This window comes from Glandiceps talaboti, chromosome 6 (genome assembly GCF_964340395.1).
Source record: "Glandiceps talaboti chromosome 6, keGlaTala1.1, whole genome shotgun sequence".
Classification (NCBI taxonomy): Eukaryota; Metazoa; Hemichordata; class Enteropneusta; family Spengelidae; genus Glandiceps; species Glandiceps talaboti.
The window spans coordinates 4,367,811-4,388,799 of NC_135554.1; the positions used below are offsets into that span (position 1 = coordinate 4,367,811).

The 20,989-nt window shown below is 34.4% G+C and overlaps 2 protein-coding genes across 2 annotated transcripts in view; one reads left to right on the forward strand and one right to left on the reverse strand.

The window, feature by feature from the left end:
* The window catches only part of LOC144436420 (ankyrin repeat domain-containing protein 13C-like), a 54,859-nt gene extending 37,879 nt beyond the window's left edge, over positions 1 to 16,980 (reverse strand). The window contains exons 1-2 of the mRNA XM_078125217.1: positions 16,872 to 16,980; positions 9,183 to 9,224 (exon numbers count right to left, since the gene is read on the reverse strand). Of these exons, the coding sequence (XP_077981343.1) occupies positions 9,183 to 9,224; positions 16,872 to 16,980 (151 nt within the window). The remainder of the gene's footprint in view (positions 1 to 9,182; positions 9,225 to 16,871) is intronic.
* An 843-nt stretch (positions 16,981 to 17,823) lies between these two features.
* Positions 17,824 to 19,104, forward strand: LOC144436475 (general transcription factor 3C polypeptide 5-like; the record flags this gene model as incomplete). Its single annotated transcript, XM_078125275.1, has 1 exon — positions 17,824 to 19,104. A coding segment is annotated over one exon (1,281 nt), but the record flags the coding sequence as incomplete, so codon positions are not given.
* Between the last annotated feature and the right edge of the window lie 1,885 nt (positions 19,105 to 20,989).

Below are 20,989 nucleotides of genomic sequence, written 5' to 3' on the forward strand. Positions count from 1 at the left end.
GTTAGCACCACTGTAATAGTCCAGTGCTAGTCTGGTGTTAGCACCACTGTAATAGTCCAGTGCTAGCCTGGTGTTAGCACCACTGTAATAGTCCAGTGCTAGCCTGGTGTTAGCACCACTGTAATAGTCCAGTGCTAGCCTGGTGTTAGCACCACTGTAATAGTCCAGTACTAGCCTGGTGTTAGCACCACTGTGTTAGTTCAGTGCTAGTCTGATGTTAGCACCACTGTAATAGTTCAGTACTAGCCTGGTGTTAGCACCACTGTGTTAGTCCAGTACTAGTCTGATGTTAGCACCACTGTGTTAGTTCAGTGCTAGCCTGGTGTTAGCACCACTGTAATAGTTCAGTGCTAGTCTGGTGTTAGCACCACTGTAATAGTTCAGTACTAGTCTGGTGTTAGCACCACTGTAATAGTCCAGTGCTAGTCTGGTGTTAGCACCACTGTAATAGTCCAGTGCTAGTCTGGTGTTAGCACCACTGTAATAGTCCAGTGCTAGTATGGTGTTAGCACCACTGTGTTAGTTCAGTGCTAGTCTGATGTTAGCACCACTGTAATAGTCCAGTACTAGCCTGGTGTTAGCACCACTGTAATAGTCCAGTACTAGCCTGGTGTTAGCACCACTGTAATAGTCCAGTACTAGCCTGGTGTTAGCACCACTGTAATAGTTCAGTGCTAGCCTGGTGTTAGCACCACTGTAATAGTTCAGTGCTAGCCTGGTGTTAGCACCACTGTGTTAGTCCAGTACTAGCCTGGTGTTAGCACCACTGTAATAGTTCAGTGCTAGCCTGGTGTTAGCACCACTGTGTTAGTCCAGTACTAGCCTGGTGTTAGCACCACTGTAATAGTTCAGTGCTAGCCTGGTGTTAGCACCACTGTAATAGTTCAGTGCTAGTCTGGTGTTAGCACCACTGTGTTAGTTCAGTGCTAGCCTGGTGTTAGCACCACTGTAATAGTTCAGTGCTAGTCTGGTGTTAGCACCACTGTGCTAGTCGAGTGCTAGCCTGGTGTTAGCACCACCCTGTTAGTCCAGTGCTAGTCTGGTGTTAGCACCACTGTAATAGTTCAGTGCTAGTCTGGTGTTAGTCTGGTGTTAGCACCACTGTGCTAGTCGAGTGCTAGCCTGGTGTTAGCACCACCCTGTTAGTCCAGTGCTAGTCTGGTGTTAGCACCACTGTATTAGTTCAGTGCTAGTCTGGTGTTAGCACCACTGTGCTAGTCCAGTGCTAGCCTGGTGTTAGCACCACCCTGTTAGTCCAGTGCTAGTCTGGTGTTAGCACCACTGTAATAGTCCAGTGCTAGCCTGGTGTTAGCACCACCCTGTTAGTTCAGTGCTAGCCTGGTATTAGCACCACTGTGTTAGTCCAGTGCTAGCTTGGTGTTAGCACCACTGTAAAAGTCCAGTGCTAGCCTGGTGTTAGCACCACCCTGTTAGTTCAGTGCTAGCCTGGTATTAGCACCACTGTGTTAGTCCAGTGCTAGCTTGGTGTTTCAAAAAGTTCTTTCCATTGTGATCAATGTCATACATGTCATACATACCGATATAAGATCTATCTGTATATCCATCCATCCATCCATCTACCCACCTGTCCGTCCGTCTGTCCATCCATCCATCCATCCATCCATCCATCCACCCACACACCCGTCCATCTGTCCATCCATCCATCCACCCACACAACCATCCACCCGTCCGTCCGTCCATCCATCCATCCATCCATCCATCCATTCATTCATTCCTAGCCCTTCTATCACCAAACTGTTTGGTTACAGCTATCTCACACACACACTTGGCATTGACCCTAATTATCAATATCCACAAACACATACAATAAATTTGATGTGAGCTGTCACTTTACTGCACTCTGTGCAGTCATTACATTTGGACTATCCTGACTATTTGAACAGAATAAATTAATGGTTGTGGTCCTGTGGTAAATATATACCATCCATTTTAATCAATTAATAACAATGAGCCATTAGCAACACCCTGTACATCATAAATTGTTACTTCCCTGTCAATGTGACTTACACTCAATGACAGTGTACACATAAAATGTACACAGAGTTGGTATCCTACCATGATTTATATAATGGTTTAGTTTCTAGTGGAGTAGCCACTGATAGTTAATATTTTTCAAATGGGTCTAGTTCACATCTGACTGTTTTTCTGTCCTATATATATTTCACATAAAGAATTTCTGTTATTGTACTTTAGTATGGAAATACATATATTTTATAATCACTTAAACTGTACAGAGTACAGCCTGTCAGGCTCTAGCATTTCAGTTGGACACACAAGAACAATTGGATTGTTTTAGTAATATCATGTATAACAAGAAATCATCACAACATCAGTATTATATAGAAACTAAGACACTGCACACACACACACACACACACACACACACATACACACACACACACACACACACACACACACACACACACACACACACACACACACACACACACACTTGCAGCCAAAGCCACACAAAATGTATACATATGCTTGAGGTTGATACTTGCACTTGCTATAAATGAATGATTTTTTTATCTGATGCCTCAACCATTACCAACTCCCCCCCAAAAAAAAACACAACAACAAACAAACCCAAAACAAAAGAAAACAACCCCCCCCCAAAAAAAAACAAAAAAAACCCACAAAACTTTGGTGTGGACTCACCATACAATGTATAAGTGTGTACCAGTATACAACTGCTTTGAGTTACTACTATAGTACTATTAGTTAACTTTCAATGAGTCATGTTGCATTAGATTTGACAAGGTACTCTATGTAATACAATACAATGTGTATGATATCTCAATAAAGTGTGAAATCTCTATGTACATGTACATGTATACACTTACTTTATATAAAGCAACTCTAGATACACCATGTACAATACTATGCACTAGATTTATAATACCTACATGTAACCATGGTAACTTTGGACACTGAGGTCCCATCATTACTTTGGGTTACAAAGATGGACAGAATACCACAGTATACATGTACATATAGTTCATACAAAAAAATCACAGGACTTTTTCCAGCAGTTTTCCAGGAGTATTCCGATCAGATTCGGTCATTTTCTGGGAGTGTTGGCCAGTGGAATACATGTTGTAAATGCATGAAATATATGGAAAACTCATTGCAAAACATTTTTTTTCAACAATCAACACTTTACAGCAGTATAAAAAGTTGATCACTCAGTTGATTAATTTTTCAGGAGTTGATTGTCCTTTGAAATTTTAGGATTTTTCAGAAGTTTCCAGGAGTGTATGAACCTTGTACAAGTGCCAAGATATACTTTTTTCTCGTTGGAAATCAACCAGGCTTAAACTTGCAGAGATGAAAAATGACCTACATATGTACTTCACACATCTGTTATATGCCTAACAAAGCACTGCATACAAACTTTTACACAATGTCATACTGGTACATGTAAGGCCAAAAAAAAAAATTGTCTCTGGTCAGGACATTTTGTCCAGTGGCATTATGACACACATTTTTTTTTCTTTTTTATTAATTGTCAAACCTGTCACCCAGTCTACTATTAATGACAGTTACTGTTCTTTTTATTTAGTACTTTAGAGCAAGAGTGTATATGGGGGCAGATGTCATTTGCTTGTTCAAGATTGGCTCTTCAGTTGCCTTTACTGAAGCAATTAATGTAGGGAGCAGTGTTACAGCTAGCCTTTTGAAAGAGTGGGACATAGTGTCTCGAGACTTTCATTTTTCTGGGTCATCATAAATTTTGTTTGGGACATTATGAAAAAGAGCACCAGTTTATAAAAATATTTACCCACATGCTGATCCATGCTGTATGATTATGCAGTTGCCTATCTAACTCTGTTGTTATCTATTCAATATATGCTATCATTTGCTGTTGCTATAGGCGTGGTCATGTTGCTAAACATATTTGCATACAATTTTAGTGTGGGTCATCTATGACCCGTCACTTTCTAAATTGTGGGTCAGGTCCAAAAAATGTGTGGCAAATGACCCTAAAACCCCCTCTGGCTGCAACACTGAGGGAGGGTTATTTTTATGTTTTAACCCCAGATCTGTAGACTGCATTGGCAGGACAAACATGTAAAAAAAAAAGATTGATGGGGGTGGGGTGGGCATTTAAGTGATATGTCAGTTGTTTTTGTTTTTTTGGCCGAAGTAGTCTTTAACACATGAATACTTACAAAACTTACAACCTTGTTCAAAGCTATCAGGTATATATTTGTCCACTTAGATCTTACTCCCTATTTTTCTTAGGTCAGCCAAGGAAAATATGAGTGACCTAAGGGGCCTTGTCAGTATGAGTTGATAGACTCTTAGTGACAAACCGTTAGGTCACGAGGACTTTTTGGTTGAATGAAGAAAAATATTAGGGAATAATATAATCATAACACCTCCATCATTTATTAAATATTGGGAAAATTAATGGTGATTTGGAATGTTTTAACCCATATTTTGAGCAACTCAGAATCTGTGATAAAGACACGGGTTTTTGTGACTTACATGTACAATGAACAAGGTATATCATATATATATATATATATATATATATATATATATATATATATATATATATATATATATATATATATATATATATATATATATATATATATATATATATATATATATATATATATATATATATATATATATATATATATATATATATATATCCATATTTTCTGTTCAAAGCCAATACCTTGGCTTGTGCATGGTATAATACTACATGTAGATGTACATTGTACATCCACTGTTATCAGATGGAAATATGATTAATATACAAATACATGTAACTGACCAGAAAATGGAAACAATTAATGTCTTTTTCCAGAATTATTGGTATATCCATAGTCTCTGTCTAGTTGCAGTGAGATAGAGATTTAGAGTCAATGTCACATGCAGTCAAAAAACATATAACATTGCTAGTTGCAGTGACATAGAGATTTAAAGTCAATGTCATATGCAGTAAAATAACTTATAACATTGCTAGTTGCAGTGAGATAGAGATTTAGAGTCGAGGTTCATTTCAGCAAAATATCTTGAAGCACTGTGCTATATCTGGAGTTCACATCCTACATGTATGTTGCTTGTTGCAGTGACCAACATTGTCTGTGTCCTTTGTAAGAAAAGATCTCCAGGTCGGCACATCACTAGTTGTCATGTACAATTAAGTAAGTCATTTATCATGAGCACAGTGACACTGATTGTATCTTGAAACCAATTGCCAATTCTCCAGTGGTACTTCTACACAATTCTGTTTGATCAAATGACTAGGACATTACTTCCCAAGGGGTTGTTAGAATACCTTTTTTTATCAAGTAATGTTACTCATTTGGGAAATCTAAGTTAAAAGCACTTTAAACGTATGTGAAGTTTTAGCACTTTATGATATGAAGTGAGTCTCTTCAGATACAACAATGTATGTTGATGAACTACGATAATACACAAGGAAACTATACAAACTTTATATTGTTTTGGCCTTAATACATTTTGTATCTCAGTTGATTACTTAGAGTATAGACAGGGTAATACATGTAACATATATAAGATACATGTAAGTGACACTACCCTTGTGTCATGTTTATTACTCAGTTGAATGGATAACAAATATGGGGAAATAACCTAATTATACTGTAGAGCAAAATTGATGAGAGTTGAAGATTGTTAATATATTTAATAATATAATGTAAACAACAATGTCAACATGTTATATTTGGATATAGAATAATCAAATGATTGAATTTATCATTTTAGTATAAACATACAATGTAGTAGGCCGTGATTCATACTGTGTGTACGATTTGACATTGTACAAGACACATATATAGATGAAGTTATCTACATGTTACTCTGGCTAGCAAATGGAGTAAGTCAGGACATAATTCTGATATTGTTCCCTTTCCTTCTCTGTGTAGAATGGACAATGTCAGAATCAAGTCCTAAACTTACTCTGTCTACAAGCAAGACTATGTTCTGGAATAGTTCAAACACTTATAAGGACACCGAGTGTGTTCTCATTATATTATTATCCAATAATTTTTCTTACACAACTCAAACGTAGTTCTGCTGAGGAAATTATGCATGACATACATTCAAGGGTTGCAAATGAGTAAAAACTGAGACATAACAATCACTTATCCTACATATTTCCTTGCCAATGAAGACAAATATTGGGCATTAATACAATGAACATGTCTACTCCTCGTCAAAGCATTTCTTGGAAACCAATTCCAAATTTTTGCTGATGTTCAGAGTCCATGAACATTTATTCTCACAATGAATAGTTCAAGCTTTAATAATTTATGACAAATTCGTGAAATATAATGAAAATTTTGAAGGTTTTGACTCACTATGAGTACTGAGATTCAGTTGAAATAAACAATATAAAGATGGTATACAATGACCAGTCTAAAGTCAGTATAAATCTTGCTATTTTGATATGCTATATACATTTATAGAGATTGGTTTATACATTAGGTGATGTCAGAGACTCTGAGTACAACGAACCTAACATGGTGAAAGAGACAAAGAGATATTATAATATAAATATTGCCCAAAGGTATACATGTACTTGAGTATGACAAAGACTGCAAAGGTTTCTGTACTGATACAGAATATACTTGCTGTCACACTTTCTAACCATCTTACATGTATGTAATACTTTCAGTATGACAACAATATTGAGCCACAGAGGCATCAACATTTTGGGTATTTGAGATTTTTTACTTGAAATTTATTCAGCTACTTTTGTGTTACATCACATTTAAACACAGTCTGTTTTGTCTATTGTTATTAAAACAACAAGTCATTTATTTGTAATGTGCACATTGTGAAATACAATACCTAAAATCTTTCCCCTAAATTTAGTGTTCACTTTATTTTCTTATTAATAATAATATCGTTTTGCCTCTAGAACGAAATGTCAGTGAAATACATTTTACTTAGAAATGTAATTATATTATGATTACCATTCATTACCTTGTTATCTTACCATACAATATAATCAATTTTATCCTAAATTTGAATTATAACAGATACATTCATTTTGTGATATTGTGAAAATGAAATCAAGCAAATATTCACTACTTATTTTTGTAAATGATTCATAGAGTACAGGGGTGAACAAATCCACTGGTCCTGGATTTTTTGTGGCGGACCACACAAATTGTACCTTGTACCACTAATTCTTTCAGCAGGACCACTGGATTTTTTAAGGCACTGGTCTGGGGACCACCAGTTCACAAAATGATTTGTTCACCCCTGGAGTACATGTACTCTCTATATACATCATGTATTCCAGTGTTTGTCCACCCTTCTGTTCTATCCTTACACTTGTCAATATAAAATCATATATGTATTCCAGTGTTTGTCCACCCTTCTGTTCTATCCCTACACCTGTCAATATAAAATCATATATGTATTCCAGTGTTTGTCCACCCTTCTGTTCTATCCCTACACTTGTCAATATAAAATCATATATGTATTCTAGTGTTTGTCCACCCTTCTGTTCTATCCCTACACTTGTCAATATAAAATCATATATGTATTCCAGTGTTTGTCCACCCTTCTGTTCTATCCCTACACTTGTCAATATAAAATCATATATGTATTCCAGTGTTTGTCCACCCTTCTGTTCTATCCCTACACTTGTCAATATAAAATCATATATGTATTCTAGTGTTTGTCCACCCTTCTGTTCTATCCCTACACCTGTCAATATAAAATCATATATGTATTCCAGTGTTTGTCCACCCTTCTGTTCTATCCCTACACCTGTCAATATAAAATCATATATGTATTCCAGTGTTTGTCCACCCTTCTGTTCTATCCCTACACCTGTCAATATAAAATCATATATGTATTCTAGTGTTTGTCCACCCTTCTGTTCTATCCCTACACCTGTCAATATAAAATCATATATGTATTCTAGTGTTTATCCACCCTTCTGTTCTATCCCTACACTTGTCAATATAAAATCATATATGTATTCTAGTGTTTATCCACCCTTCTGTTCTATCCCTACACTTGTCAATATAAAATCATATATGTATTCCAGTGTTTGTCCACCCTTCTGTTCTATCCCTACACTTGTCAATATAAAATCATATATGTATTCTAGTGTTTATCCACCCTTCTGTTCTATCCCTACACCTGTCAATATAAAATCATATATGTATTCTAGTGTTTATCCACCCTTCTGTTCTATCCCTACACCTGTCAATATAAAATCATATATCTAGTGTTTGTCCACCCTTCTGTTCTATCCCTACACTTGTCAATATAAAATCATATATGTATTCTAGTGTTTGTCCACCCTTCTGTTCTATCCCTACACTAGTCAATATAAAATCATATATGTATTCTAGTGTTTGTCCACCCTTCTGTTCTATCTGTACACCTGTCAACATATAATCACATGGGATTTTTTAATCGATGTTCACGTTAATCTTAGCAAACACTTGAACATTTTGAAAAGACATGGTTCCAGGCTTTAACATTTTTCATGTCCAGTAAAAAAAATGTAAAGTTACACAATGATATTTACGATAATAATAATAATCATGTTGGTTTTTATATAGTGCTTTCTCACTCTGTCAAAGTGCTTTACAATATTTAATTCCAATGGCTCCATTGGCTCCAAATGGTGGGGTTTAACAAAACACGTGAAATATCTTGAAATGGATATGATTCCATATTTCCTATTGAAATCTATATATTCATAATAATACTGATAAGACAGTAGAGTTATCCAAGATATATGCATGGCTACACTGAGAATAGAGTAGTACCCTAAGATCGTAGGACTCAAACATTGGGGTTCACAGAATCATGGTTCCTGGCCACAACATTCATTTCAAAAAATGATATTTAATCTGTTTGCTTCCACTGATAAGACAGCAGTAATCAAGGACCATACAATTCAAACATTGGGTTTTACAGAAACACCTGCAAATGTTTCGAAATTGACACGGTTCCTGTTACACTTTCATTTCAAGTAAACAAATGATAGAAATTTACATAATGATATGCGATACAAATACCATGCCTTGCTTCATTCAATAACACACAGTAATAAGTGCAAACGAACACTATTCAAATATACGCTGTATACATAAAGTTTGACGTAATTGTGTGATTTGAATGGAGTATTAAATTACTCTACATACCTTTATGGCCTAGCATCACAGCTAAGTGAAGTGGTGTATTTCCTGCAAATCAAAAACAGAATACATCCTATCAATGTAATCCAATTTGATAACTTCCTTTTTATCCAAGTGGTGGATAGATGTAACATTATTTCATTATAGCAAGACTATATTACATATATCAATAGATTCATTTGCTTGCTAGCATTTCTATACATGTATATTGTACAGCAAAGTGCACAGGCTTCAAAACTAACATTATTTGAGACCAAATGGTGACATTTTAATTTCCACCCTTTTTTCCTAGTGCATTTTTTTTAGTATTGTTCTTAAGTTTTCATTAGGCGAAAAAACAATTGTGTTTCTAATTGGCCTCAGAAAAGTGTAGGTAACACAGGATTTTATTTCATTTCATTTTATCTTTGTAATTGACTCAAAATGTTGGTCAGCAGTGTGCCCTGTAGGCCAATTTGATGCACCACTGACACACACAGTTTCGTGTGACGCACCAAAATTTAGTGTTCCCCTATCTCTTACTACATGTATGTGGTGACTCACAAGAAATGCCAGTTTTTATCACACTGACCCAACAACAAAATTAGGCTATCATTAGCAGGGACACACTTGTTGGTCAGAATATCCCTTCTGTAATGAAATATGTAGACATTGCTGGGGAAAGAAAACAGGTGTTTATGAAGGTCAAGAAGACAAAGAATTTCTTATCTTTTTTATTTAAATGTTAAAAAAACCCTGTTTACGGTTGGAGGCTTAAACTAAGGATCACAGTGGTACTTTTTTATTGGGCCTAAAGACTATATTTTTGCCAGCTGTGATGTTAATTTTGTAAGTTTTCCCTTTGTAATAATATTTTTTTTTGTCTCTCAGGCCTGGCTGTTATTTGCCCCTGACAGTGTATCCTTCAAAGATATGAAAGCTGCAAGGATATTTATAGAAATGTTTGTCGGTTTACAAAGGAAAATGAAACAGAACATGACATAGAAAATGAAAGAAGAATTAGGGCAATGCAACCTGGGTGTAACAGTGCTTTGATCAAATTTGTCAGACAACCTGGGAACATTTCATAAACACATACTACATGAAAATATAATTCTTAAAAATAATACTGCTACATGTAAAAAATGAGATGTTATGACTTTCAAAGAAAAGCCCTCACTTATTCATATATTTTTGAAAGGATTGTACATGATACATGTATTTATTGTAAATTCAACCAAGGACACATCCATTATTATGTTAGTTCATTCTCATATCTAGAATTCATAGGATTGAAATAACTACTGTCCAATGAAGAACAAAGCTAACTTATACTAGGACATCTGATCATTGGATAAAGTCATTTTGTTTCCTTCTGACTGACTTCAACAACTTAAAGTTTCAATTTGTTATTGTACAGAATGAAAAATTCACTGTTTCTGATGCACTATTGTTCACTAATTAAATATCTACATTCATAGTAGCAAGTCATTAAAGGAATGAAAGATTTGTCACTTTGGGCATTTCCCTTTGTCTTTCAGACTGTTTTGTCCCAATTATAGGAAGCACCCAAAAATGACAAATCGTTCAGTTTTAGCTATTATCTGACCAACATTTGATAATCTAGCATTCCTTATGACTGCATACATGTATCTTCAATTCAAATGAAATCTGTATATCAAGTCATCATTTCTCAAATCAAAATTTTGACATTTATCAATTTATACAATTAATTAAGACGATTCTAATTAAATGACAGGTATTCATAAAGTTACCTACATTTACTGTACACATATGATTAATACTCTGTAAGCTCACAATTGGGAGTCTAAAGTAAGCTTAGTACATCATATTTAGTTATTTATATTTATATATTGCATACTTCAATCATTTTTTAATAGGTTTAGTGTGTATCTATTTATGGAATGTTTTTAATATTCATTGTTTTATGAGCCACTAAATGTACAGTTAGTAGCTCGCACAGCATCAGCAAAGTTGTCGTGTAGCGGCTCAATGACTAGTACGCATGCACGTCGTATATACTATGCATAAAAATTGGTGGTTCTCCCAGGGATGCATTGCGGTGCAGTATATGTATAAAACAATATTCACTTACATACCAAGGTACATAAATGTATAAAACAATATTCACTAACATACCAAGGTACATAAATGTATAAAACAATATTCACTTACATACCAAGGTACATAAATGTATAAAACAATATTCACTAACATACCAAGGTACATAAATGTATAAAACAATATTCACTTACATACCAAGGTACATAAATGTATAAAACAATATTCACTTACATACCAAGGTACATAAATGTATAAAACAATATTCACTTACATACCAAGGTACATAAATGTATAAAACAATATTCACTTACACACCAAGGTACATAAATGTATAAAACAATATTCACTTACACACCAAGGTACATAAATGTATTAAACAATATTCACTTACATACCAAGGTACATAAATGTATAAAACAATATTCACTTACATACCAAGGTACATAAATGTATAAAACAATATTCACTAACATACCAAGGTACATAAATGTATTAAACAATATTCACTAACATACCAAGGTACATAAATGTATAAAACAATATTCACTAACATACCAAGGTACATAAATGTATAAAACAATATTCACTTACATACCAAGGTACATAAATGTATAAAACAATATTCACTAACATACCAAGGTACATAAATGTATAAAACAATATTCACTTACACACCAAGGTACATAAATGTATAAAACAATATTCACTTATATACCAAGGTACATAAATGTATAAAACAATATTCACTTACATACCAAGGTACATAAATGTATAAAACAATATTCACTTACACACCAAGGTACATACATGTATAAAACAATATTCACTTATATACCAAGGTACATAAATGTATAAAACAATATTCACTTACATACCAAGGTACGTAAATGTATAGAACAATATTCACTTACATACCAAGGTACATAAATATATAAAACAATATTCACTTACATACCAAGGTACATAAATGTATTAAACAATATTCACTTACATACCAAGGTACATAAATGTATAAAACAATATTCACTAACATACCAAGGTACATAAATGTATTAAACAATATTCACTTACATACCAAGGTACATAAATGTATTAAACAATATTCACTAACATACCAAGGTACATAAATGTATAAAACAATATTCACTTACACACCAAGGTACATACATGTATAAAACAATATTCACTTACACACCAAGGTACATAAATGTATAAAACAATATTCACTTACACACCAAGGTACATAAATGTATTAAACAATATTCACTTACATACCAAGGTACATAAATGTATTAAACAATATTCACTTACATACCAAGGTACATAAATGTATAAAACAATATTCACTTACATACCAAGGTACATAAATGTATAAAACAATATTCACTTACACACCAAGGTACATAAATGTATAAAACAATATTCACTTACACACCAAGGTACATAAATGTATAAAACAATATTCACTTACATACCAAGGTACATAAATGTATTAAACAATATTCAATTACATACCAAGGTACATAAATGTATTAAACAATATTCACTTACATACCAAGGTACATAAATGTATAAAACAATATTCACTTACACACCAAGGTACATAAATGTATAAAACAATATTCACTTATATACCAAGGTACATAAATGTATAAAACAATATTCACTTACATACCAAGGTACATAAATGTATAAAACAATATTCACTTATATACCAAGGTACATAAATGTATAAAACAATATTCACTTACATACCAAGGTACATAAATGTATATAAAACAATATTAACTTACATACCAAGGTACATAAATGTATTAAACAATATTCACTTACACACCAAGGTACATAAATGTATAAAACAATATTAACTTACATACCAAGGTACATAAATGTATATAAACAATATTCACTTACATACCAAGGTACATAAATGTATAAAACAATATTCACTTACATACCAAGGTACATAAATGTATTAAACAATATTCACTTACATACCAAGGTACATAAATGTATAAAACAATATTAACTTACATACCAAGGTACATAAATGTATAAAACAATATTCACTTACACACCAAGGTACATAAATGTATAAAACAATATTCACTTACATACCAAGGTACATAAATGTATAAAACAATATTCACTTACATACCAAGGTACATAAATGTATAAAACAATATTCACTTACATACCAAGGTACATAAATGTATAAAACAATATTCACTTACATACCAAGGTACATAAATATATATAAAACAATATTCACTTACATACCAAGGTACATAAATGTATATAAACAATATTCACTTACATACCAAGGTACATAAATGTATATAAACAATATTCACTTACACACTAAGGTACATAAATGTATAAAACAATATTCACTTACATACCAAGGTACATAAATGTATAAAACAATATTCACTTACATACCAAGGTACATAAATGTATAAAACAATATTCACTTACATACCAAGGTACATAAATGTATAAAACAATATTCACTTGCATACCAAGGTACATAAATGTATAAAACAATATTCACTAACATACCATATGTAGGTTTGGTTAGGACCACATGATGAATGGAAACTGTATGAATTTGGAATTCTCAATTACTGAGAAATTTCATTTTCACAACATACTGTATCACTCATTCTCCACAAAGTTTATTTTCAGTGAGCAGAGGATCAAGTGACAAACAACACATTTTTGCCAAAGTGTTTATTTTTCCAGAACAAGGAAATCAGTAAATGCAGCAAATATTATTCTAAGTCACAACCCAAAGACATCATGCATCATACGTGTGTTAGCCTAGAATCCAATGGTAGGGGATGGACTTAGAAAAGAGCAAAAATCCCCACACAAGTCAACTGAATTCTAGTCTAGTACATGTACAGTATAGGTATTTGGCAGTCTAATGTTCACATCTCATCTAGGAAAACTATAGCATTTGTGCATCATTCTTTCTATATTATGGTATATTTCATTGTAATGATATTTAGATATTACAATCAGAAAATGACTACTTAAAACAAATAGTAATCATAGTTCCTTTTAATTGTAATTTGATTAATTTAAATGATACAACTGTAATAGGAAACTTCTAAAATGTAAATACCACTTTGACAACTGACTTTATTTCATTAATTGCTGTATAGGAAGTAAGTACTGTGTAATCAATCAATACATGAATACATGTAGCATGTTTCTGGTATTAACAATGATAGTTATAAATACATTTAATGTGTTACATTGTGTGCCACTTTCTTTTGTTCTGTGTACAATTATGTAATGTTGCTGTCTTTGTCTAAAATAATGTACATGTAAATTGCTATAAGTCTCGCCTTAGAGCATTTCGACTTGATTACAGTATTAACATTTCATAGTGTTGTCAGCTAACTGGTCTATAATTGTTTTCATGACTATTCACACTCATATTCTTGTAATTACTAAATGCAATGAAATGTAGAAGGACTCCCCTGTACTGTATGGTATGGGGTTAGACAGTTCATGTAAGACTCTCCTGTATGGGGGTTAGACAGTTCATGTAAGGGGATGGCACAGTTATGTAGGATTTTCCTGTATGGGGGTGAAACAGTTCATGATGTGTGATAGGGTGGGAATGGCATAGGGATGGGGGGATGGGATGGAGGTTTCAAATGGGATACATTGTAGAAAATGTTTGTTCAGTTACAAACTAATTTCAAAATGATAATATTCACATTTCTTCCCTATCACCACAATGCCATCATTAATATGATATATTGTCTCAATTTTGCTTCACAATTGCCTATATCAAGTTACTTCTGTCAGCTTTTCTTCACAATTTGTTTAAAATTGATGAGTCATTCACCATATGTACAAAATATCAGTACTCATTGACAAGATTGACAGTGGGTGTTATGCAATAACACTTTATAAATTCCATGACATGTTCAACCTTCTCAAGATTCCTACACACTCACAAAACATCTGTACATATATGCATCCAATCTTGGACAGGAAGTATACTTTCTACAAATTCTACAAATTTTATTGTAAATCAAAGCTAAAGGCCTGGTTCAGTGCAGAGCTCTGGTTCAGTATTAACATTGAGGTGTGAATAATGGTTGTCTGGTTGAAGTATAGAAAAAAGTTTGTCAGCAATAAAAGAATAATTCTACATGTGTAACCCTTATGACTGCACTGTGTCAACAACAGTTGTACTGCAATGGTGGGTCAAACCACATTGGCCTAACACTGTGTCAACAACAGTTATACTGCAATGGTGGGTCAAACTACAGTGGCCAAACACTGTGTCAACAACAGCTATACTGCAATGGTGGGTCAAACCACAGTGGCCAAACACTGTGTCAACAACAGTTATACTGCAATGGTGGGTCAAACCACAGTGGCCAAACACTGTGTCAACAACAGTTATACTTCAATGGTGGGTCAAACCACAGTGGCCAAACACTGTGTCAACAACAGTTGTACTGCAATGGTGGGTCAAACCACAGTGGCCAAACACTGTGTCAACAACAGTTGTACTGCAATGGTGGGTCAAACCACATTGGCCAAACACTGTGTCAACAACAGTTGTACTGCAATGGTGGGTCAAACCACAGTGGCCAAACAGAGGAGTTTTTGTTTTTTTAAATTTACAAATGTCTAATTTCCCATGTGCAAGTCTGACAAATTAATGTATGCCTGGCATGTTCTAAATTGCCATTTCGCTAAATTTTTAGATGCCAAAATAAATAAATACATTAATAATATTTTTAACATTTTAAATTTCACAACTATCCCCGGAATTACTTTCTTTTTGTAGCAATTACCTCTTTAATTTGAAAACAAATATCTCTAAAATGCTTTATAACTCTCTGGTTTGATTGGTTGATATAACTCTCCGGTTTGATTGGTTGATATAACTCCCTGATTATATTCAATGCTGAAAACTCATTTTTGTATATTTTTTAAAAAATATATCAGGTGATATATAAACCAGAAACAGTGCCTCTGTAATAGTATTATGATAGAGGGGCTGTGGGGTTGACTAGACTTAGCATTTGTCAAACCCATTAAATTTTAACCAAGTTACGTTTACCGAGTGTGTCGCTGTTAGGTTTGTTTACATTGACAGGAAGTTATCATATAATATATATCAACTTTCTATTTTTCCAAAAAAAGTCTGATTTCATTTATTTAATGAATAAAAGACCACATTTTAATGAAAATTGGTTATTTGAAATGACATTAAACACTAACAGTAACCCAAATTTCTACACGAGACACCGATTACATTTAAAAAGACTACATGATACATCTGTACAGTACCCACTGCAGGTAAACGTGTTACATATTTCACAGGTTGAAAACTGGATAAAAAACTGATGTAAAATAACGACAACGCTGGTATTCCTTTCTGGAACACGCCTTGATAAAAGGATAAATGATTGATATGTAATATTTGGGTGAACTTTCAAATCATTATAAAATATACAGTGTTGTTATGCTATATGGACAGGTAGGTCCATAACTGGAGTCGTGTGTTTTATGTACCGACATATGTTTACAAATACGTTGTCGGACATTTTATAGTAAAAGACCAAGGAATATAGCATTACGGCCCGATCTTACCGTGTATGTCCTTTTGTGAGACATCATGGACCCTGAGGAGTTGTGAAACTTGTCGGAGGTTGCCGTGAAATACACTTCTGTGGAGAGGAAAATCGAGGTTTTCCGCCATGTTGTTGGATAAGAATAACGTACGTATTGGGATTGGGGAACTATGACCTATATCTTCGGGTCACCACCGTACGAGGCGCACTGCACTTTGAAAGCTCCAAAGTCATATCATGAAAAGTGGCGGTCATACATGTGGAGATACTGTGTCCCCTTCCTGATTATGAATATTGACGGCCAACTGTAATTATCGGAAGATTACGTGACACACTGAGGTATGTAATGTATCAATGCTGCTTTATGGATTCCCTCAGTCAACGATCTTATTCGTCAACTGTACAGTACGGAAATGAAGGCATTGCAGAGGGTAATTGTAAACCGTTGTAAATTAGTCAACATTAATCTTTAGAAAGTTTAGCCCCATACAAACAATGCACAGCAACTCAATGACAACACTTGTCAATAATTGTTTGTCGTTGTGCACACGCACACTAGTAGTCTGATATGCGAGAAAATAAAGTCATAAACTATATGGGTTTATAGTATCAAATGAAAATGTCAAAATTCTACTCGCAGTCAGACATTTTGCTTTGTTAAAATCACAAGAGGTGCAAATTTTAAATTCCCTTTGATCATAAAAAGTGACTTCTTCACCGTCTATGCTTTGATACGAAGTGTACATATACAAAGGGCATTGAAATATACCAGGGTACTAGTAGCACAGTGTTTAGTTATATCTATATGTATTTCAATTGTCGATATAAAGATACATCTAAGCATTATTATTATTTTGATGTTTACTGGGCTTTTTTCTTGTCATTTCTCACTTGATAGTAATTCCATGATGGCTGAATCAGAAGAAATCACAAACACTGGTACTACTACATCAAGCGTTATCAACTTTCAACACAACAACAAACTGGTATGCGTTGAATACCCTGGATTTGTTAAAAATGTTGACAAAATGCTGGCCACTTTAGGTGGAGAAGAGACAGTATCCAAAATCCACTCTGATCCATCAAGGAGATTAGAATTACGTTACAAACCAAACAATCCATACTGTCATGCAGCATGTGGCAACAGATATGCAACAACAAGTTTACTTTTAAAAGTTGTCAAAAAAACTAAAAAAAGTGACCCATCATACGTGGAGTACAAGAGTGAAATTTTAGGAAGTGTTGAGACGACGTACAGATTTCAGGGTCTAGCAGACTATCAGTATCTGCCAGTCCAGAAAGATGAACATGGTGAAATGATGTCATTGAAACCAACTTTACTTGTTGATAAAATGGAATCTTCTGACGTAGTTCTAGGGAGAAATGTACCGCTGTTCATACCACCACCGAGTTTCTCTCGTATTGATGTACCACTTGACTATTATTATAGACCGGATCAACACAGAGATGTCACAAGACCGTCCAATTTGATTGGAATTGCAAGGGCTAGACGACCTCACAATGCTGTCTTTATGAACTTTGATGACAAAGACGTCCCTACCAAACCACTAGATGCTGCTGTTGCAGCAATGAAAAAGATCAGCGATCATGTAAAAGAAGTGGAAATAAGAGAACTGTTCAAGAAACGTCCAATATGGTCCAAGAATGCTTTGAAATGTAACCTTGACATTCAGGGAGAAAAAATGAAAATACTCCTACCGGTTTTTGCATATTATTGCGTGACTGGACCTTGGAGATCATTATGGGTCCGCTTTGGTTATGATCCAAGAAAAGATTGGGAATCTGTCAGATACCAAGTGTTGGATTTCAGACTACGTCAGAGTGCCACTGCCGCTGAGTTGCCAGTCAAAGCTAAACGAAGCACATTCAATTATGCCTTACCACTGAGCATACACAGACCTGGCCCACAAGTTGTTCAAGTTAAAGATTTTGTCGAAACCAAACATATCGACGATGGTTCTGAAATCCCAGCGGAAGATGAAGGCAAAGTTACTGACAAGAACAAACTGCAGTATATTTTTCAAGATGGTTCCTTACCTCCTTACAGACAAATGTTCTATCAGTTTGATGATATTCAGAATGACAGATTACAGGATATAATTGCTAGTAACGTACAGACTGAACAATGTGATGAGAAAGAAGGATGGTGTAAACCAGAAACTCTCAATAAATTACGTGATTTGATGTCAGAGATGGTTAAACTAACAGTAAAAGGAACATCTAATGACTAGTTGAATAGAAACTTAAATGACAATAGCAGTATACTGTCCTCATAACCAATTTGGTACTTCAATGATATTCAGCAGTGTCTCGTGATGTGCCAAATTTGCTTCGTGGTGCCTCATATGGAAACTCAGAAATGTCAATAACAATAGTTACGTGTACCCCAGTATAATGGTAGTGGTGTCTAGCAGTATGCCCTTTAGCCAATTTGACACAACTTCTAAAGTTATTTCTTGTTACTCTTAGTATACTGCCCTCATGGCCAAATTGCCACACCACTGACATACAGCAATTTCTTGTGATGTACTAAAACTTGTAATGTTCCTCTACTATGTGGTGATGCACAAAAAGACTTAGAATTGACAAAAACTAAAGCTACAATGCCGGTGAGTGGTGTAAAGTAATGTACACGCAGTCTCAAATCAGTTTGACACATCACTAATGTTGGGTACCTATTAACATTTTGATAAACTCTACAGGCTCAGTAATCTCAAATCTCTGGGCTTTTTTAACTCTTCATTTGAAATTTTTAACACAAGTGTGCTCTTTTGTGTGAAATAGTAGCCTGAGTGACTGATTGTGAAGAGTCCATGGGAAACTAACTGACGAAAAAAAAACAAGTTTAGGATGTTTTCCTTTACAAAACTAAAAATGAATAACAAACTCAACATAATTGAACAGTGTGAGACTTAAAAAAATCTCCTGAGGGATTGGTGCCAGTCTAACATCTGTAGAGACTGTCGACAGTTATCTTGGTGTTTTTGTAATGTATCTTTGAATGATATTTGTAGTTGATACACAGTAGTATTTAGTAATCTGTAGCTGAGTAATTAATTAGCCAGGATTATATCCGCTGATGTTTCTACCCAGTTAAACAGTAGGGCGCCCTCTATGGTGCATTATGTAAAGAATGTATACATGTACACTAGCTTCGACCAGAGATTGGAGGAGACTGTGTATGCTTCAACATGTATTTCATATTGCATGCAGATTATAATATTATAATTCATATATGTACACACACGTAAGTAATAAATAAAATGATAATTAAGAAGCCATTATAAGGAACTGTTTGTCTTCTATACAAAAGGCAAAAATTTGTTGCTGTTGGTCAAAATGATGAGAAGTATGTTTTCATGTGAGTCACCAGTGACCACATTGGAAGAGATTGGGAAACACCAAATTTTGGTAGGTCAGAGTTATTGATGTGAGTCATTGGCAGGTTAAATGAGTAACAATCTATGAAACTGATCTACGAAACTGAACGCTTTCAAAATAATGAACAGCAGGGTAATACTAAATCTGTCTACAGTTAAGGTGGTTTCAACAATATTCCTCTATTCTTATATGTCCTAACATAGAGGTATAATCTCTCCTAATACCTCCATGGTCCTAATAACTTACAGTTTACATTTCATTCTATTCCTTATCAGTACGACCTTTAACCCTTTGTAATCAAACATTCTATTGTTCTCTACTACAGCATGATTTAGTGGGTTCACACTTAGCTAGTTTTGTGGACTATGATTTAGTGGGTTCACAATTAACTAGTTTTGTGGACTATGGTTTAGGGGGTTCACAGTTAACTAGTTTTGTGGACTATGATTTAGTGGGTTCACAGTTAACTAGTTTTGTGGACTATGATTTAGGGGGTTCACAGTTAACTAGTTTTGTGGACTATGATTTAGGGGGTTCACACTTAGCTAGTTATGTGGACTATGATTTAGGGGGTTCACACTTAGCTAGTTATGTGGACTATGATTTAGGGGGTTCACACTTAGCTAGTTTTGTGGACTATGATTTAGGGGGTTCACAGTTAACTAGTTATGTGGACTATGATTTAGGGGGTTCACAGTTAACTACTTATGTGGACTATGATCTAGGGGGTTCATA